The sequence below is a fragment of the Cololabis saira genome, chromosome 22, assembly GCF_033807715.1.
Source record: "Cololabis saira isolate AMF1-May2022 chromosome 22, fColSai1.1, whole genome shotgun sequence".
In the NCBI taxonomy this organism is placed as follows: Eukaryota; Metazoa; Chordata; class Actinopteri; order Beloniformes; family Belonidae; genus Cololabis; species Cololabis saira.
In genome coordinates, this window is record NC_084608.1 from 18,654,959 (window position 1) to 18,677,066 (window position 22,108).

The 22,108-nt window shown below is 40.4% G+C and overlaps 1 protein-coding gene across 1 annotated transcript; it reads left to right on the plus strand.

The window, feature by feature from the left end:
• Nucleotides 1–4,284: 4,284 nt before the first annotated feature.
• On the plus strand, nucleotides 4,285–16,850 carry dlec1 (DLEC1 cilia and flagella associated protein). Its single transcript, XM_061713557.1, is given in 36 exon segments — nucleotides 4,285–4,378; nucleotides 4,494–4,623; nucleotides 6,751–6,835; nucleotides 7,353–7,409; nucleotides 7,411–7,444; nucleotides 7,714–7,881; nucleotides 7,960–8,093; nucleotides 8,208–8,286; nucleotides 8,422–8,517; nucleotides 8,613–8,775; nucleotides 9,072–9,262; nucleotides 9,401–9,479; nucleotides 9,627–9,776; nucleotides 9,898–9,998; nucleotides 10,094–10,224; nucleotides 10,308–10,469; nucleotides 10,577–10,693; nucleotides 10,695–10,711; nucleotides 10,883–11,033; nucleotides 11,242–11,358; nucleotides 11,462–11,577; nucleotides 11,674–11,859; nucleotides 11,938–12,005; nucleotides 12,101–12,252; nucleotides 12,351–12,466; nucleotides 12,550–12,620; nucleotides 12,725–12,939; nucleotides 13,093–13,230; nucleotides 13,664–13,774; nucleotides 13,857–13,951; nucleotides 14,113–14,196; nucleotides 14,276–14,477; nucleotides 14,562–14,584; nucleotides 15,346–15,484; nucleotides 15,565–15,715; nucleotides 16,747–16,850. Coding segments are annotated over 36 exon segments (4,227 nt in total).
• Nucleotides 16,851–22,108: the final 5,258 nt, after the last annotated feature.

Genomic DNA, 22,108 nt, shown 5'->3' on the forward strand with positions numbered 1-22,108 from the left:
TATTTTTTTGTTTTTATTTCAAGACTTTATGTAACTTTGACAACTCAGATATGAGAAGGGTGTTGTCTCATTCAAGTATTGCCAGTTCCAGTCTCAACAACACAAGCCCAGTACCATGATCAGGCATTACAACATCTGTGTAGTCATCTTATTTGTTATAACAGAGGTCTGCAGATCCCAAAAATGGGACATTGTTCATAATATAATCAGAAATCCAAATTTTATTCACAATATAAATTGGAAAACTTTTTTTAAAGTTTAAACTGAGCTTTGTAAATGAGTGAACTTGACACTCTTTTAACAATTCCTCTAGTCCATGAAAAAGACTCCACAGAGTTCATTAGGATTCAATTACACACTTGAGAAAGTACCAGAAGACTAAGGAAGTATTAATCCAAAAAGAGAATCAAAATATAGTAAAAGAGAAGTTTCATAAACTGTGTGCGTCAGCTCCTTCTTGTGTTTCTAGCTGGTTTAGGTGAGAGTCCTACACACCCCTCCCACACCAGTCTCCAAAGGTCATGGCACTGTTGCTAAGCAACAAGCCAAATATTACAGTTTAACATTGACAAAAATCTGTTTATATAAAATATACTTACATTTAATGCATTTACAACCAAACATGAAATCATGCTCATGTGGACATATACATTATACATCAATGTGTACATTCTGGCTATGAATTTTGATTTTCATGAACAAATAAAAATTGTAACCATCTGTCATTTATTATCTATTGCTATTTAACCAAATATTACCAAATATTTGTATGTATGTAGACAGTATTAAGGCAGCTACACTGAATAATAATAAAAAAAAGGAGGTCATTTTGAATATGATGGCAGTAAAACACCTCAGAAAAGTTGAAGCGGGGAGATGTTCACCACCGTGTATCTCCTCTTCATCCGACTACAGTCCATATAAGTCCAAAGAATGAGGAGACCAGTTGCTGGAGTTTTGGGGAAGGAATTGTGCCATTCTTGTTTGATTTAGGATTTGAGCCGCTCAACATTCCTGAGTCAACAGAACCTCCAATATATTTTCTTTTTAGCCTGCGCAAATTTCTCCAGATCCTCTGAATCTTTCGATGATTATTTTGATTCACAGTGAACTCATGGCCATCTTTACATCTGAGAGACTGTGTCTAAGATGTTTATTTTAAACTCAATGTCTTCACCTACATGTTGCTATTTAATCTCATTTGTAACCAGATGTTTCTGCAGTTGTTTATTTTTGATACCACTTACTTTCCTGTATTTTGAGCATATGTTGCTGCCATTAAACCTACCGGTATATCTTATTCACAAAGAAAACATATTAAATGCTGAAAGTGGGCTGAAATCGTACAATGATTTACTTTTAGCATTTAATATGTATTCTTCGGTGTACTGTGAATAAAATATAGGTTTACTTGTCAAATGTACAGTCTTACGAATGTAAAAAGGAGTGGCAGGACACTTTGTGATAACCTGTACTGCATTTATGGAGATACTGACCCCGGTTCATGGACTAAATCTGAAATATGTACCTGTAAGCGCTTTGACAGATCCCTCTTTGTTACTCCATGTTATCAGTGCCTGGAGGTTTGTTTCTTTTTTTTTTTAACTCACTTATTTGAAGGTCTTATGAGAAATGCCTGGCAAACCATGAACTGGTATTAAGTAAGTTCAACAACAGCCCTCTTGAGAGTTTCTACTTGAACACCATACGAGCTGATCAACATAGTCAAATATGTTGCTTTGGATATCATTAGAGTCTTGGCCTCTGCAACAACAGCTGCTGACTTTTATGCCTATATAACCTTTTTTAAAGACATGGGCAAGTCTGACCTGTTTGTGATTCTGTGTTATGTAAATATACACATCTATTTTAAATAATAAACCACTTACTCTACGTAAAACTAAGACAATGGCTCTTGATAGTACAAGGGTGGATGCTAAGGAAATATTTAGATTTGACCATTATTTTTTCAGCATCATTAATAGGAATAGGAACATTAATAGGAGTTAATTAACTAAAAGAAGAGGAATGAAAAAGTTGGTCAGAAACCTTGGTCTTAGCAGCATAAATAGCCGTCTGTAAACGGTGTGTAAATGCTATGAGGATAGACATTTGGTGATGACACCGTAGCTTGAATGTATTATTATTAATATTATCATTATTATTATTATTATTATTCATTATTATTGTTATTATTATTATTCATTGTTATTGTTACAATAATAATAATAATTAAAGCTGCAAGCAGCGATGAACGGGCCCTCGCACTCATGGCCACCGCCCCCCATAAGCATATCAGAAATTACACCACCCACGACTTCCAATGTCAAACCATTCAAAAGTTATAACCGAAAATAGGGAGAACCAATCAGAGGAAGGGGCGGGGCTAATTCAGGCCAATGAAGGTCAAGGACTCAATACCGAGTCCGATGACACCACCCACGACTCTCTATGTCAAAACATTCAAAAGTTATAGCAGAAAATAGGGACAACCAATCAGAAGAAGGGGCGGGGCTAATTCAGGCCAATGAAGCTCAAGGACTCAATACAGAGTCCGATGACACCACCCACGACTCTCTATGTCAAAACATTCAAAAGTTATAGTCAGAAAATAGGGACAACCAATCAGAAGAAGGGGTGGGGCTAATTTTCACCAATTATGGTCAAGGACTCAATACCGAGTCAGATGACACCACCCACGACTCTTTATGTCAAACCATTCAAAAGTTATGGCAGAGAAAAGTATTCTAGGGGGCGCTGTTGAGCCATTTTGCCACGCCCATTAATGCAAACCATGAAATATCAAATTTATCGCCAGGCCTGGCTTGCCTGCCAAATTTGGTGACTTTTGGGGAACTATCAAATATGGACCAATCAGATGAAGGGGGTGCGCTCTTTTTGGCGTCTAGCGTTGCCACGGTAACACTTTTGAAAGACAAAAGTAATGCGCGTAGTCGCAGGATGGAGACACATATTTTGATGTATAACACACCTGGGTGCACATTACGGTTCGGGCCGTATTAACTGCCGAAGGAATGCCATAAATTGCGCCAAAATTACGCGATTAATTCAAAATGGCCGACTTCCTGTTCGGTTTCGGCCATGGCGCCAAGAGACTTTTCTTTAAGTTGCGACATGATACAGGTGTGTACCGATTTTCGTTCATGTATGTCAAACCGTATTGTGGGGCTTGAGGCACAAAGTTTTCTAGGGGGCGCTGTTGAGCCATTTTGCCACGCCCAATAATGCAATCCATTAAATATCAACATTTTCTCCAGGCCTGGCTTGCGTGCAAAATTTGGTGACTTTTTGGGCACGTTTAAGGGGGCAAAAAAGCCCTCCTTTCGTCAGAAGAAGAAAGAAAGAAATAAAAAAATCCTACAGATACAATAGGGCCTTCGCACTGTAAGTGCTCTGGCCCTAATAATAATAATATTTTTTTTAAACTTGGTGGCGAAAAATAAACTTTAACGTGTGCTCATACTGTAGGCTATATTAGACACAAGCAACTTTTTCCACGGCCAGAACTGATCAAATGGACATCAAAACACATATTTACAAATATTGTGTTTTAATCCTATCACCGCTGTGATGGATTTTGTGGTCCATACATACCGGTTCAGAACCTTGAACGACATATTCAACATAATTAGACAATGAATGTTTTGTGAATATGTGTAAAATTAAAACGTCTGTAGTACATTTTCAACCGTCACCGGGAAGAGAACCTCAGCTGTCGCTATGCAACCGCAAACACGGCCGACAGCCACACTATTCTCAACATCATTACGTTAACTTTTACATTAAATTAACCTAGATTAAGGCGGTCAGAAATAGATATTTCACCTACAATAAATTCAGTTATGCTGGAAGAACCAGATACGAAACAACAGGTGTGCGTTGGGTCTTCAGAGGTAAGATTTATGGCACATTTTCATTTCATTTCATTTCGTCAGACTAACAGCTGCCTGCCATCACGTGTTTTCTCCCCATCTTTGAACTCCAGGACACTTGTCATGTGTCTGCAAGCAATTTGTACCAGGACATTAATACAAACGACATTAACTGCCAACACTCTGTGTCTAAACTTGTCAAGACAAATGAACGAAGCAGCCATGCTGAAGAGATCCAGCAGGTAACACTACGGTAGTTAAACTGTTGGCTGGGAATTGATTGGTGAAAGTGATTAAAAAAAAGATAAGAACAAAAGTTGTATTTTATTTAAATTTGTTTTCAACAAAGCAGGCTAATTTTGAATGTGAACAACCCATAAAAGAAGCTGCCATGCTGGAGAAGATAAACCAGGCCAGAGCTCAGTCCTATGAGAGGATGGAGCAGAGCATGGAGGACAGTCTACTAGACTTTTCAGAGTTTACAGGTGAGATCAAAATGGTTCTGAGTGCTAGTGTTCCCCCGGACGTATCACTTCCGTTTTTTTCGAATCAGGGACTTTGTGCGAAAAGGTTACCATCCCTTTCCCGAACTGCCCCTAGAGACACCCTTAGATACTCTTCTGGCCACAAGGTTAAATCGTAGAGGTGTCATCTCAAGGATCTATGACACTCTAACTAATATAAATCCTCAGCCCACCATCAACATTAGAACTCTGAGAGGACGATCTTGGTACACCTCTTTCTGATGAGTTGTGGAAAGCAGTTTTAGAGTAAGTACACTCATCCTCTCCATGCTCCAGATATGGCCTCAATTTAAAATTGTTCTTCGCATCCACTATACCAAAGTATATAATATTGATCCCACATGTGATCGGTGCAAGCATGCTCCAGCTACTTTACAGTTTTTCTCAGTCGCTTTGGTACATTTCTCAGATCAGAATTTGAAATTCTCAAAACTACTTGTTCAATCTTCACATCATTGTGTCACTTGTGCACATCAGAAAAGCAGTTTCTCATTTCTTTGAACAAGTTGCAAATGCATTTGTCATCCATGCAAATGATAATGTACAATTTTCTGCTGTTTCCTACATTATCAGTTGTTTATGTCATGTTGATCAAAATGTATTATCTCTGTCTCTGTTGAATAGTCTCACCCCCCACAACATTTAGGCATTAGTTCATCGCATAAGTCTTTACATGCAAAATGGTTGAACAAGTTGTCATAATATGTCAGCATATTTCTATACATTTCCATTAGACTTTGTTTCTAAATCTGGCCTGAATTGGTAAATTGATCCCATGTGAATCTTGACTTTCTGTAATGAAGGGAAATATGTCAAGCATTAGATCAACCAATGATCAACCAGTTTTCTGAAATAGCTCAAAGGTGCATCTCATGAACTATCAGCTGGCAAGTATACATACATGTATAGCCGGAGCACAACACAATGTTACAATGTCTGACAATGGAAGGACAAGGAATTGGACGGGGTCAACAGCCAGAGAGAAGAAGAAGAGGAAGAGGAGTGAGGCTGCGTGGCGGAGGAGTTGGGAGGCAAAACAGAGGAAGAGGCAGAAGAGGCCGAGGACATATGCGCGTTCCTGATGAGATAAGAGCTACACTTGTAGACCATGTTCTCAATCATGGGCTTACAATGGCCGAGGCTGGTCAAAGGGTGCAGCCAAATGTTGGGAGAACAACTGTGTCCTCAATCATTCAGACTTTTCGTCGACAGAACAGGTATGTAATCTAACAATAGGCACTGTACTGTAATACTGTATACTTTCTGTAATGCTTCATACAATATGACAGTATTCTACTTTCATTTTACAATATACAGTAAGTATACTATATACTGTACAGTGACATTTTATCTTACTCAATTTTGTGTTTTGCATTACTATATTTTTTCCACATAGGACTGCAAGACAACTTCACAGGGGTGGCAGAGGGCCCTTTTCACACCTGAACAGGAGGAGGCTATTTGCACCATGGTTGTACAGAACAATGCCATAAGACTAAGGAAGATAAAGACTAAGCAATTTGACTGTCTTATCCGTACACAATGACACAAGCACTTGTGATTCTGATGCACTGACACGTTCATTGACACAGATATTTAATTTTGAGAGATGAACTAAGGATTTTGAGCAAGAGACTGGCTTTTGCAGGTAATCCATGGTGTTTTGCTATTTGTACGAACTGTTTTGAGAAATGCACTTACTGTTTGGCAAATGTCGAGGATGATCTGAGAAATGTACCAAAGCGACTGAGAAAAACTGTAATACACATGTTGTGGACATGGCCCACTCTTCGCACATTCTGGCTTGCAATATTTAACTCCTTGAGCGATGTTTTCAATATGATAATTGATCCACATCCTCTGATAGCTGTATTTGGAGTAAAACCTGAGACTGGCCATTAAACATGTATAATGTGGTGGCCTTTACTACTTTGCTGGCCCGACGCCAAATACTGTTGAACTGGAAGAGCTCAAAACCTCCCGCACATGTCGGGTGGGTGAGAGACATTATGTTTCACCTAAAATTGGAGAAGATCAAATTCACTCTGAGGGGTAATAAGGACAAATTTAAAAAGTTTTGGTTGCCCTTTCTTATATATTTTGACAATCTCACTGCTGTCACAAACTGGGACCCCTCCTGATCAGACCCTGGCATTTACCTTTATACAGTAACTGTAACCTTGCATTTGAAAGATTGGACTTCTCAAATACATTTTTTCAGAGCTGAGAAACGCTAACACTGACAGGAGATGGTCATCTGACTAGATCAGAAACCCCTGTTCCTAGTGCGTTGCTTTTGTTTTCATTTTTTTTATTTTTCTCTCCCTTGAAAGGGCCACTGATGATCCTGCCCCAGTCTTCACACCAAATCCCCCAGTGGTGATTTTTACTGACTACAACGTGGGGCATTTGTATAAGGTTTATCTCGGTCACGGTTTCACAGTGTAGGATAGGTTTTTTTTACTGTTTAACTGACTCTCCTATCATTCCAGATCCTGCCACCCTCATCAGCCAGAAATCCACTCATTCCCTTCACCTGTGCTTCCCCGCCCAGCTCCACACCTGGTTCCCATGATCATCAGTTCCACTTCATTTACCGGCCCTGTTCCTCATGCCAGTTGCCAGATTGTCTAGAGTTCTTTCCTAGCTTTCCAGCGCCACTCATTCTGTCTGTGCCTGCCTGCGACTTGCGACTTGCCTGATTCCCGGTTCTTGGATTTTTGCCTGCCCCTTTGGATTTGTTTGCCTGATCTGCCTGTCTGCCCGGTTTGACCCCTGCCTGCCTTTGACCCGATTAAAGCCTCTTGGGCTCTGATTCTGTTTGGTGTTGTGCATTTGGGTTCTCTGTCTTTTGAGCCGTGACACACATAGCCTAACCTGACACAAGAAATACTCCTATGAAATGATGCAATAGTAACACATCCTGCTTTGTCAGACCACACTCGAGCTGAGACACATGACTTCCTCAAGCCACCACGTCAGAATCACCCCCCCACCCCACCACTCCTTTCTTCTCGGTTGGCCTGGGTGAGTTCATTGTGGCTCTTATTTGATTATATATAGAAGCATGGTTACACCCAAAGAGGTGTGGAAATCTTGTAACCAGATCAAAAAGGAATGCATGCATCGCAACAAATCAAGTCACATTTTTCTGGAACATGATTCATTGTTTTTAGTTAAGTTTTGGTCATGGTTAACACTAGCACCACCTGCTGTAACAAACATGAAATGATCTTTACAGAAGCTGAGCTGACTTGTATTTGTTAGGAGCTTATCTTGATGGTGTCTGTTGGCAGGGAGATTCCCCAGTGAAGGTGGCATTGTTGCTGCAGGAATGAGTGTTAAGTACACGCTCAGTTTCACTCCAGACAGCCTGGGTGACTACAAGGATTTTATACAGGTAGAGACGCAGGCTGAGAGCGTACTTGTGGTACCCATTGAAGCCCTCTTATACTCACCTGTGAGTCTTGTAAAAATCTACTTCTCTTTATTGTACTTTGTTTATGCATTGTTGATAACACACCTCCCCTTAACCACTGCAGTGTCAAGAGTCCTGGACTGTGTTTTTTGCCTGGTCGGTGGAGAAAAGTTTGAGTTCTCTTGCCAAAATGTCAGCCTCAGCACTGGGACTTTTTGCATCATCCCAAAGAGCCAGTGGCCAGTCTCAAATCTTAGAGTAGAAATCCACTTTCTCCTTTGTCAAAAATTTACAGATTCATTCAATGAAATTAAAAACGGAAATCAAATCAGTTGTGATGACAGTTTTCTTTTTACCTTTCTTCACATATAGTCTGTAGTTGGAACATACTTCACTGAGCCGCCATCCTTTGCAGTGGCTCCATCGCTGTTCGTGCTGCAGCCTGGCGAGGCTAATGTGTACAAATAAGTTACCGGTAAGTCTTCTCAATTTAAACTCTAATGGAAGCATAATTTGTTTCTGCAATACCTAAACTTGTTTTATTGTGTTTTTTACATCACATACAGGCTCTGTTTTACATTTATACGTGTGTGTTGGCAGGTTGTTTTCTTTCCCACCACTGCAGAAAAGAGCCATCAGGTCGTCTGTGACAACTGCCAGGTGCAAGACGTTTCCATTAAAGGTGATTCTTCGCAGTAGACAATAAGCAGTGTTTTCTCTTTGATAAAACCATATAAAAAGTGCTACCGCTTTGAATGCTGTGTGCGTGTCTCCCAGGTGAAGGTCAAGTGATCGCACTCGAGCTCGTCTCCTTATCTGGGGAGAAGGACCCTCCTGTGTTGGGAGAGGCGCCCGACAACACTGCAGAGCACTGTGTCCGTTTCAGCCCATGCAACCCTCACTCTGTGCAACACAAGTCGCTTGTCATCAGAAACAACATGTAAGCCTCAATAAGCCACCTTTGAATAACATGATCAATTTTCATTTTTGGCCAGGAGATCTAAGTCTAAAATAAAGCATCTGGATTCAAGCTCCACTGATGGCAATAATTACACAGTTGAAATTTTCTTGCATAAAATTCTGATTACCTTCAATACTCAAAGCAACTGTTCTGATCATAACTATTTGCTGTTCTTTAATAGAAAAAACAGCAGAGAAAGAATTTTTCATCTGGGATCCTTAAATACCACATTAAAAGCCTGTTTCTCCTTCTATCTTATCATCTTGGGGGTGAAGCAACTTGGAGATGCCTTTCAAATGGGGAACAATGAAGCCCAATCTGTATCATCTGCTTCCAGAGGAAACCCCCAAGTCCGCACATGTTCAGTTCCCCCCGGCCACAGACGATGTATTCCAGATCAGCCCCTTAACAGGCGTATTGGCTCCATGCCAGGACCAAGAGTTTTGCATCAGTTTCTGTCCGAAGGAAGAAGAAGACTTACAAAAAATAGCATGAACCAGGACTTTAGTCCTTGATATGCTTGAACAATGTTGTATTTTTTAAAATGTATTTTAATTTTCAAAAGCTTTTCTACAAATTAAGACTGTTCATTTCCGTGTTCTTCAGTTGAAGGATTACCACTGTGTCTGTCACTTAGTTGTAAGGGATGTCCCCCAGCTGCCCCCAGAGCCCAGTGAGCACAGGTACATTTCTTTTCATGTGAGCTGGATAATGTTCATGTTGCATATGTAAAATCAAAAGTCATCGCTTACGAACAAGGTTGAAGCCTCTGTGACATAACTTTCCTCTAATGAAACTCCAAATAGTGTCTACTTTTGTGGAAAATGTAGTGTTTCTCAGCCTGGCCCCAAGGTGAGTGACATCATCACCATGGAAGTAAAGGTCCAGGGATGTACAGAGCCGTACCTGATCCTCCTGGACCCCTTTGCTGTTGTAATCCCTGGAGACTTCTTTATACACACCACACTTGCAGGCTATTTAAGGTTATTTAAGCCACTTTTTACTTCAACGTCTCCATAGTGGATATTTACTACTTTTCTATGAAGTCATATTGTCCCTGTTTTGGAGTTATTAATAGTGTTTTTCGTCTTATCTGTGTCCTCAGATGTGGAATCATAGTAAAACCTTCATTTTGTTTCAATGGGAGACGCTCAACAGGAGTGGCCATGTGATAGAAGTAGAGCCATCTGCTGGTAGAATAGGTGTGTTCCACAACGATTGGGTATTATGTTCATATTTTAGTGTTTTTTTTAATGCTTTGCCTCTTTTTGTTTACTGTTTGATTGATTGCCTCCAGAGGAGAACAACTGCTTTGATTTCAAGCTTGTTGTGACTGGAGGGAAACCAGAGAAGGTTATGACCAGCTTGATTTGCAACATACAACACCACCACAAGCCCATCACTTTGCCTGTAGAAGTCTCTTTCAAAGTAAGATTTAACCTTGTGGTCAAAACAAACTTCACCAATGCGTGTTATTGCTCTGGTGTTGTTGAGTATTATGTCTTCAAAAGGGTCCCACAGTGACCATCAGTGTTCCCAGCATTGACTTTGGTCTGCAGAGACTTGGGGAGGAGACTCACGCTACCTTTCTCCTCACCAATCCCACCCCATTGAAGGCCACCTGGAAGCTGGAGGAGAGTCTCAATAGTTTTCAAGACCACTAAGACACACAGGTGCTGCTCACTAACACACCAACCCACGTGGGAGAGCTGTGCTTGCAGCATTTTATTGTTTTAGTGTTTTTTACATCTTTATGTCACTCGTCTGTGCTGGTCTTTAGATGACAGTGAAGCCCTGCAGAGTTACGCTGCCACCTTCGGCTTCCTGCAGTGTGGATGTGCTCTTCAGGCCACGATCCTGCCAGCAGTTTGAAACTGAGCTGGAGCTGACGGTGGAGAACGAACGGAGAAGGATGGTGAGTATGCACTGAAACATAAAACCCATGGTTATTTTCCTAAAGAGGGTTGTTACCTCTTTATTGAAGCGCTTGTAGAATAATTCACAGATGCACGTCGTTCCCAGACCACCAGCTGTGATGGCAGTGACTCTCTCCTGTTGATAATTGTTTCCTCGATGTTTTTACCAGTCACCTGAGGGTGCGAGCAGATGTTCACTCTCCTCAGACGTGCCTGTTAAACTGCAGGCTTGTCCTCTCTGAACTTTACCTTGGAGTTCCCACCACAGCCGGCGTGACTCTTTTCAATCAGACCCTGCTGCCGTCACACTTCAGCTGGATGGTACGTTACATTACTTTTAATGGTTTACTCAACGATCCCATTACATCCTCTAGAAGACGGTGTCTCAATTATGGATGCTTGTCATTTATAATTTGTGCATTACTTTATCAGTGTTTAGCACAATCAGCAGAAATTGGACCTCACTTTTTCATTTCAAAGTAGAAATGACTAAAACTAACCTTGTTTTTTTTTTTTTTTTACTGAACAGGGCCAGCTCCAGGGCAAACAGGCTTCACTGTGTACAGCCACTTTCGACCCCTCCTCTGGTATTTTAGGGCCTAATGCAAGCATAGATATTCTAGTTAATTTCACCTCTCACGCAGACGTAAGTGCCGGTATCGGTTAAGATCATAAACATATTAAAGTGTGAGAGATGCTTTCTATTGATAATGGATACTGTATCCTCCTGCTTGTCTCTGTGTTTTTAGCTGGAGCTGACTGAGGTGACGGCTCTCTGTGAGGTGGAGGGAATGAACTCACCTCTTGTTCTCGCTATCGTAGCTTCCCCAAGCAAGAAACTCAGTGTGACCTACTTGGTTCCCCCGTGTCTGGTAGCAGGCTTAAGAACTAACCACTGACTTATCAATCAGGCAGACTAGAAGTGCTTCCCTTTGGAACATTGTCTTTACCTTCCTTCTAGTCGTCCACTGGATGATCCTTGCCCTCCAGCACTGGTGCTTGACTTTGGGGAAGATGTTATTTTGAAGAAAGCTGTGACCAAGCAGCTGCTGATAACCAATCAAACTGCCACCCCTGCGACTTTTACCATCGAGACAGAGTATTTCACCTGCCATGCCTCCAAGACTGATAGCCAACCACAGAAAAGGTAAAGGAGTCAGTTTACTGAGTGCAACCTTATTTTTTTCCTGATAGCAACGTAACATAAACTGCATCTTAATCCCAGATTCATGCGTGTCAAGAATCCACTCCACTCTTTGCAGGCTAAGAAAGAGGAAGCAAAAGCACATGAAGGTATGATTTTACCTTTTATAAATGTGTGAGTTTTTAGCTCAAGCAACGCTGATCTATTGATTACAGTGGCTTTGATCATTTGTTTGGTTCATCAGAGTTTGTGAGCAGTCTTCTCGCTCATGGAAAAGGTGCTGCTTTCCATGTGGACCCAGACTCAGGGCTGCTAGGACCGTTTCAGACTCAAACTGTGGACGTGACTGCCTACACAGACATGTGGGGGGAATACAGAGATCAGCTCGAATGCAAAGTGTGTTTTTCTTATGTTCTATAATATCAGAGCTGATGTACAGTGTATTTCAGGGCTACTGAATTTTCAGGGTCATTGTGTGTGTTTTTCCGCTGCAGGTTGGGGAACTTGAACCCGCCCTTATTCCTGTGCAGATGACTGTAAAAGGCTGTCCGCTCTACTTCCAGATGACATGACCACGGGCAGACGACCAGCACCGGGGACCAACTCTATAGTCTGTTACATACTCCTTGTGTCAAGTTAGGTTTCTGTGAATTTTTAATTATGGTTGTTTGACGTCCGTGTTTGCATTGGCAGCTTTGGCACTCACCTGTCTGGAGGGGACACAGTTTCTCGAGCTCTCTGCATCAAAAATTCCACCATGTTTGGTACGATTTTATTAAAACTGGAGCAATTCTATTTGACTCACACATTTCCTGTTTGTAAAATAAGAATTATTTCCGGCTGAGTATGTACATTTATTGTGCGACAGATATCCGTGTGGACTGGGGGACTTACAACATAGATCAGAGTGACCGTAAACTGGTGGATGTTGTGGTGACATGTGGAGACCACTTCCCACTTAAACATGCCGACGGGAATGAGATACAGAGAAGGCCTTTAGGACTTTTTGATGGAGACATTCTATCAGCAGAGGAGGAGGTTAACAGACCCGACTCTGAGGGCGCAAGCACTTCCCTCCAAACTGTGAGTGTATCAAGCATCACCCCACAGATATATTAACAGAAGTCTTTTATCACATGGCCTCTGGGAAATAGTTAGAATACCAGAGCTGACTCACATAAAAGCACATTTTATTCTCCCACTCGCTCAAACGAAGCTTTCCTATATCGATTTCAGGATGTGGAAGAGGAGAACGTTATATCTGAGGGTGACTTGGCAGAAGAGAAGACTTGCCTTCATCCTTCTGCTCCATCCACATCAGACCACATCTGGGCAACCTCAGATTACCCTTACTGCATCATACCACAACAAATAGTTAAGGATTATTACCACACTCCTATATTATTTTCATTTTCATTTTATTCTTTATTTCATTCAAAAAAACAAAACAATTCAATACAAACACAAATACAAATGTTCCTAACTTGTGAATGAAAAGGGAGCAGAAAGAAGAAGAATCTTATCTGATCTGCCCCTTTCACAAATAACATAAATTACAAATAATAATAAAAAAACAACAACTAAGTGAATAAAAACAACTAAAATAAAATAAAATTAAAATAACATTAAAATAAAATTACCACCGCCAAAGGGTATGTCAATCAAACTCAACATTTTTTGTTATATTTCCTTAACATACAGGCTTTAATTGTTCTTTTGAATGTAATGTTTGATATATTACACTGATTAAACACTTTCATTACTTGATCAGAAAAGTGAAGTATATCTTTGCCGTTTGTATTAAAAGGTGATTCCAGCGAAGTGCACTGCAACCTTTCATGCCTCCTTCACGCCCGTGACTCTCTCTGGGATGGCCTGTGAGTCCACATGTGTGGGTTTCATGAGCCTAGACTCACAGGTAAGTCTTTTCACGTGCAAAGCAGCACATTTCAATATTAAACCACATGTCATTTATGCCTATGTTGATTTATGTGTTGCAGATTAGAGCTTATGTCCCAGGTAAAGTTAGAAGGGTACAGGGTTTGGATTTAGAGCCTATCCGACTGGATCTAGTGGCAGCCGTTAGGCCTGCAGCGTAAGCAATTACGTTCTTGCTATTTATGTCCCACAGACCCTCCACACATCCAACTCAATTTATGTTTCCTAAATTAAAATAAGCTGAGGTTATGCAAAAAGGAACCTAGAGGTGGTCTGATTAAGTTGCATATCTTCTCGTGTGGATCCCCGCTGCTGCAGGCTGTTAGTGCAGATGGAGGAGGACGGCGGGGTGCTGCAGTTCACCGCCTCTGCCGGTGATTTACTGAAGAATCTGACAAAGAGGTGGGGGATTCATCGAGGTATTGATCTCAAGTAAGGACAGGGTTTTAATCAGTCTTTGGTTATTTTGTTGTTTTATTCTGCAGGTTGGTGTTTGCGAATTTGATGTTAAACAGAGATTTCAGCTTAAGAACCCCTTGAAGATGCCCTTACACTTCAGACTGGAGACTCAGCCTCCATTTTCAGTTTTCAAGTCTCAGTCTCGAGCTCAGACCAGCATCTCCAGCAGCACTCCCACAGATGACAGTTACCCTCTTGTGCTGCAACCTGAAGAATGCATCGGGGTGAGATTAGGAGAGGCAACTGTTGATCTGAGGGATGTTTGCTGTTATTAACAGAAAAACACTTTTCTTTTCTGCAAATTCCAGGTGAAAGTGGCCTTTCACTGTTCCTTGCCACTAGGGCTGTTCGATTAATCGATTTTAAATCGTAATCGCGATTATGTAATTAGAACGATGTTAAAACGTGAAACTCGTAAAATCGATTTTTCACTTTTTTTTTTTTTTTTTTTTTTTTTTTTTACACCTTGTCTGCACACATATTAATGATTGATACCATATTAATGATTGATGGAAATACCTCTCAATACCTGCGACAAGTGCCCCATTGGAGAGGCTCTTTAGTGTAGGAGGGGGCGTTGTAACATGCCACCGGGCATCCCTCAAGCCAGATGCGGTAGACCGGCTCGTGTTCCTTGCAAAAAACTTGCAAATGTGAATAGCAAATGTAATGACTGACATTACACACCTCTACCTCCTTCATGGGTTGCATTATTATTTAGCATGCAAATACCAAGTTTAGTTTAATTAGAAAATGTCTTGTTTTATTTAATTGGAAATATAACTTACTGTATGTTTGCAAGTGCTGATTTGCTGATTTTGTTTTCAGAGATAAAACTTTATATTTTATTATATTTTTTAAAACTTTTTTTCAACTTATTTTACAGAGTTTTGCACTTTATTCATTCATTTTTGGTTTAATAAGAGCAAAGTTTGCACTTAATGCCCAATGGGGCAAATGTTCAATAAAAAAACAGCATATTTGAAATCATTTCTTTGCCTTTTGTCAATTCACAAAATAATCGTAATCGAAAATCGGATTTTGAGAGAAAAAAATTTAGATTTTATTTTTGAGCAAAATCGAACAGCCCTACTTGCCACTTCTGGACACTGTGGATCAGCAAGGAGAGGAACTCCTCCCCACAGTGATGCTGATCCACAGTGAAAGTGGTCAGAAGAAGCTTCGGTTTGAACAAAACCTCCAGATCACCTTCAGCAACAACACCCAGCAGGTCAGACACAAATATATTTGGTTTATATGTAAATGCAAAATGTAGCCTATGATTTCACAAAATCTATTTCCTCTGTGCAGACGGTGCCTCTCCGAGCCCATCTGTGTCTCCCTACACTGAGTCTGTCCTCCGACTCCCTCAGCTTCGGGTTTTGCTACGTTGGGCAGACACAGACTAAAGACGTGAACCTAAACATCGCAGGAGCCCACGTCTACTGGAAGTCACTTATAAGTAACCCGGCAGGCAACCATTCATACAACCATCAATCATAGCTTGATAGCCAAGAAGCATTAGTTCTGCTTTTCTGCATGTTGTTTTGCTTGTCGGCCTGAATTGGGTCTCTCACTTTTAGAGTCTGGCGAAGGAGAATCGCATGTGTTTAGAGTAGGGATGGGCGGTATGGCCTAAAAAATGTATCACGATAATTACTGGCATTTATCCCGATAACGATAAAAATGACGATAAAAAAAATACCAATTCAACTCCACCTTTTTGACTATAAATCTATCACCACTTCATCTTTGGAGCCCCCAAAACACTACTCTAAAAGAATACTAAATGCTACTAAACTACACCAATTAAATTGAATTAATAAAAACCAATTACATTAGTACACCTGTACTACAAAACTGCAATGACTCAAATGAAAGTTCAACATTTATTCAAACTGTATGGCTTAAACAGTGGGATAACAGTGCAAACAGCAAAAGTACCATTGTCCTTCAAGTTTTCTCAGCTTATAAAATCACAAAGTAGAAAAAAATACAACCTGATAAATAAAGAAACAGTATTGTCATCCTTTGCACTCACTGTGTTTTTGCAGACTCCGCATATAATAGATGCTTGCTCCTCGTCACTCTTTTTAAATCCAAACCAGTTCCAGAGCTGGAGCTGGAGCCTCGTTTAACAACGAGCTCTCAGATCCGCCTTCCGCCATGTTTGTTACACAAAAACGTCATCAACGGGAATTTATCGTTTTTACTGCGAGATGACAAATTCTTACCGTGGGGAATTTTTTTGACGGGATATCGTGAACGGTAAAATATCGCCCATTCCTAGTTTAGAGTTACACCTGATTTTGGGCTTCTCAAATCCAACAAGCCCCATGCGACCATCTGCAGCCAGAGTCTACAGCTCAGCTTCACTCCCAGGTATTTATCATTGCTGAAGTCGTAAGCACAAGACAGAAAACATACATCCAGTTGACATATGTCAATAATACTTCAGTTTCAGGTGTTTTCTCGTTTTGTTCGCGAGGACAGAGTTCAAGGCCGTCATGGTCATCACGTCTCCGTCGGTGAAGACTCCCGTCACTCTGCAGCTCCAGGGAACAGGATCCTTGGATGAGTTGTACACGTCCGTGTGACGCCACAGTCACCACATGTTTTATAGTAATTTCATAAGAAAGTGGTAAAGGGTTTCCAAAGTATTTAATAAAATTGTCTGAGTATAGGAACAAATTTCGGCTATTGTATAAGCAAGCCAGTGTTTTCAAATATTTTAGTTCAATCCTGGCTTATGTCTTCAATCCAAAAGCCAGAGTTTTTTATGCAGACAGTAGTCAACCATAAGTTGATAAGATGGAGGGAAATTGTTATGTGTATAAAAAGCTCAATGGTTCAAAGAAAAGAATAAAAACCTGGCAACACTACAGGCTCATGTAATTCATCTGGTCTCTGCTTCCTTGTCTCCTGTCACTCCCGTCTGACCCGTCCCCCCTGTGACCTGGAAATCAATCCCAGCCAAAATATTTTGAAAGGTGTCTCAATTTCTACAATGCACTCGTCAGAGAGGAGGCTCGCTGGAGGAGCTGTAAGCAAAGGAACACCGATGCATCTTTTTATTCATGTTTTTTTTCATCTTCCTCTGCGTCTAAAGGGTGCAACATGTAAATCCCACATTGTATCCTGATCTAGAAATCAGTGTACACGACTTTGAAGAGAAACCGTCTGAATATGATCAATCCACGTCACCTTGGCTCCTCTCTTTATGTTTGCTTTTGCCTCAACATGTCTCTGTTGGGAGGGACGGAGACGTGAGGAAAGGAGTCACTAATGCACAAATTGGGAAATGAGTTCAAGGATAAGGGTACAAAAGAAATCAGAGTAGAAGAGGAAGTATAATGAAGAAAATGAAAGATAGGAGGAGCAGCTGGATGCACAAAGGAAGAGCCTTTTTATAAAACTGGCCACTCTCCTTTCTCTCATTGTGTAAATCACTCCTAATCTTTGGTTTTTATTTCTGAGAATATTTTGCCCAATATTTGTCAGTATGATTCTAGGAAACGAAGGACAACAGTAACCCACATTTTTCCACATGGACACCATGTGATGTACCCGAGAGACATCTTTCAGAAAGCAAAACCACATAAGATGGAAATGAGGAAAATGTGTTTAGACATACCATCTGCTACACATCATTTAGTGGATTTAAATTTTTGTTTTTGAATGAGTCTCTAAGGAATTAACTGCAGTTCTCAAATTGTTTACCAGAATCGCTGCCTTGCTTCGTACTCAGGAGTCGTCACCTGAACAGCAGTCAGGAGTTTCGCCCCAAAGCAGTCTTCTCTGCTGGGATTCTGAACTGGCAGTCACACTTGTACCAGGAAAGGAAATCCATCATTATTGTAAAACTTTTAAACTTTGAGAAATCAAAACAAACAAAAAAATCCCTTGCAATACTTCCAACAATTTTTTAGATCATTTCTCAGTGATTGCCAGCCCGCTAAAAGCCCCATCGATTTTTAAAAAGTCAATACCTGCTGCACTTTGCCTCTGAAGGATGAACGGATTTTACAAGAAGACTCTTTTAGCAGAGCATAAAGATAGAAAACAAGCTAGAAGGACAAGCTCAAATATGCAAATGCTAACCACCATGTAGTAATCACACCAGCTTATTCTATCACTCGAAGGAAAGCAAACACTTATTGAACAAAACATGTACAGTACCTCCTACTGCACAGAGCCCACAAAGCTCACTCAAGATCAACTGGATGGACATCAAGAATTAATTTTGTGGAACTAGAAGATGCTACCGATATAAATATTGGCTTGCATGTATTAATGTGATCCTATAACTAGTCACTATTTGTGTTTATGTGGCTTTTTCCAGTTTTCTGTAGAAAGTGAGAGGGACAAACATGGATCATGTGGTTTTGATTTTCACATTGCGAAGGCCCAAGACAAACATCCTGTTTCTCTCTTTAGACCTCAAACCTGAATGTTGAAGACGGCCTTATACTGCTGAAACCACTGACGGTTACATCACGCACATGCAGCGGCGACTGGTATTGTTCATGAGAGCTGCATGCGGTGCTCATCTTTGGCATTTTTTAGCAGAACAGATATCTGCAAGCACCGCAAATCCACAGAGGGATGCAAATGTCCAATTGATATTCATTGCGCTGAAGCAGTCCTGCACAGAACAAGGGCATTTCCGATCGTAATAACACAGTGCTGCGTGGAACTAATGTTAAATGAGTGATTCTGGGACCAGGCTCAGTGAAGCATTTGTTATTCCGATCACTCGGTCCCGATTGCTGAAAAAAGGAGAAACTGTTGCTCCGAGTTGTATTTGTAGACCCATTGTGAATCATTTTTGATGTGAGTGTAGTTTCTCACTAAGCTCACGAATTGAATGTTGAGAATTACAGATCAAACAATGAGGAAATGTGGGGATTTCTTCGGTCAATCGACTTTAGAGTCCAGTCATATCTCTTAATGTGCCTGTCTACAAGCCATCAACAACCTGAGCATGAATGTTACATAAATTATGTAAAAATGGTTTCTTGTTGCTCTTTTTTCAGCCTGGGACAGAGTAGATTTGCTACACACATCCTCATTAAGTATAAACACATTCACATGGACATAGTGCATAAATTTGAATTATTATTTGATTTTCTGACGCCATTGTTTTAGATAAACTTGCACAGATTTGATTCAGAGGTACTGAATGTTCCAACAACTGTTTAAAAGCACTTGGTGGTTTTAACAAAACGCATACAGCACACAGTGATGGGATCTGAGAAGGCTGAATCGTAGATAAATACACAAGAAGAGCTAAACCGTCACAATCACTGCAGAGCATGTTGGTAGAGAAGGTTCAGAACCCCGCAGGAAGAGGCCCGCTACGACCTACAGGCTGGTGTCCAGAGCCAAGAGAGTTTCAAAACAGACCTGGTGTGAGGGTGTGCTGTTGCTGCTCCAAAATCAACACTTTCATGCTCCACTTGGGTTTGCAATTGGTCTCATGGACGCTGAAAGAGCTCAAGAAAATCTGAAGCAAACGTTCATGGTTTTATGACACAAAGATTATGTTGTTTGGCTCAACGGCCAGACGTGTGTGGCAAAATAATGATGACTGTGTGGACACATTTCTCTAATTTCCAATTCCAATTTCTCCATTTATATCAATCTTTGGCACCTCTGCAGTTGATCTCTGCACCCAGCAAAACTCCAAAACACTGTGATTACTTCAGACTGACAATAACAGATGATTACAAAGAGACGCTTCTGGGAAAACAAGGGTATTGGGTCACAGGAGGAACCCAGTCGAACTCCCATAGGAACACACACACGCACACAAAATCTGCTCTGCCTTACGTAAGACAGAACCGAGATAAGACATGAAACTTCACAAATCCTGTTTCTGGTCTATTCTGGGAACAGGGTCTGTTGTAACATGTGGACACCTCAATTTTTTGAGTCTCTGGTCACTCAAGATAATAGTTGATCCTCATAACACTGTAGATAAGTCAGAAAACAAGGAGGCGTACATTATGGCTCTTTTAAGAAAACTGCACCAGCTGTTAATCATGGTGGTGGGAGCGTCATGCTCTGGGGCGGGTTGTACATTGTAGAAAGGGAATGGAAGAATGAAGGTGAAGTATGACCATGAATCCTTGATATTACCTTAAACAGTCAGCTCAGCAGTTAACACACTTAACAGGCAGGGTTTTCATAAGTGGGGACTGTGGGATCTAATGAAGGATTAAAAATAAGGGAAGGCAAGTTTATTTGTTTAGCAAATTTTAACACAAGGTAATTCAAAGTGCTTTACATCAACATTAAAAGCAGCAAGACACAATTAAACAGTAACAAGTCAATTAAAAAGGGAAATAGAAATAAAAATAATAATACAATGAAATAAAATAGAATATAATAATAATAATATGTAGTCAATATCACCCTCTTGAAAAGACTGTTCATATAATAGATATGAACAATAAATATAAACATAAACCAAGATGGATGGATGGATGGATGTGTGAAATTCACAGCAAACAGTGCCAGCAGTGATTGTGTTGTGTCACAGTATGAGTTCGCAGTGATGAAGTTTTTGGTGTCAAGCTGCTTTTTTAAAAGAACAAAGCAGCATTTCAGTGAAGACTGAAATCAACTTTTATTAGATTATAAGAAACCTGTGATTTCTATGGAAGAGTACTAGGCCCAGGCAGGAGAAAAATAAAAATAATATTTTAGAGGAGGAAGATTTTTTTTGTAACCCCTGCCTCTCACCTGAAATGAGCTGGGATAGGCTCCTGCAGACCCCTGTGACCCTGAAAAGGACAAAGCGGGTATAGATAATGGATGGATGGATGGAAGATTTTTTTTCATTATGTACTTTGAGAAAAAAGTCGAAATGTCGAGAAAAAAGTCGAAATGTCGAGAAAAAAGTTGAAAAGTCGAGATTAATGTTGAAGTAGAATTTTGAGAAAAAAGTCGAAATGTTGAGAAAAAAGTTGAAAAGTCGAGATTAATGTTGAAGTAGAATTTTGAGAAAAAAGTCGAAATGTTGAGAAAAAAGTCGAAAAGTCGAGATTAATGTTGAAGTATAATTTCAAGAAAAAAGTCGAAATGTCGAGAGAAAAAAGTCGAAATGTTGAGAAAAAGGTCAAAATTTCGTGAATAAAGTTGAAATGTTGAGGAAAAAGGAAAAATTTTATTTAATTTTTCGACTTTATTCACGAAATTTCGACTTTTTTTTCTCGAAATTGTATTTCAACATTAATCTCGACATTTCGACTTTTTTCTCGAAGTGCACAATAAAAAAAATCTTCCACTCTCAAATTTTCTTTCTCTTGCATGGCCCTAATACTCTTCCGTAGATTTCAGTATCTTAAAATGTGTGTTTCAATCTTTTAACCCTTGTGCTGTCTTTGGGTCAAGGGAGGGTGAAGGGAGAAAAGAAGGAATGAAGGAAGGAAGTAGGAAAGGGAGTAAGGAAGGGAGAAAAGATGGAAGGGAGGGAGAAGGAAGTAAGGAAGAAAGGAGAAAAAAAGGAAAGAATGAAGGAAGTAGGAAAGGGAGTAAGGAAGGGAGAAAAGATGGAATGAAGGGAGAAAAGGAAAGAAGGGAGGGAGGAAGGAATGGAGAAAAGGAAAGAAAGAAGAGAGGGAAGAAGGAAGGAATGGAGGAAAGAAGGAAGTAGGAAAGGGTGTAAGGAAGGGAAAAAAAGATGGAAGGGAGGGAAGATGGAAGGGAGGGAGAAAGGAGAAAAGAAGGAAAGAAGGAAGGAAGTAGGAAAGGGAGTAAGTAAGGGAGAAAAGATGGAAAGAAGAGAGAAAGGAAGGAAAGAAGGGAGAGGAGAAAAGAAGGAAAGAAGGAAGGAAGTAGGAAAGGGAGT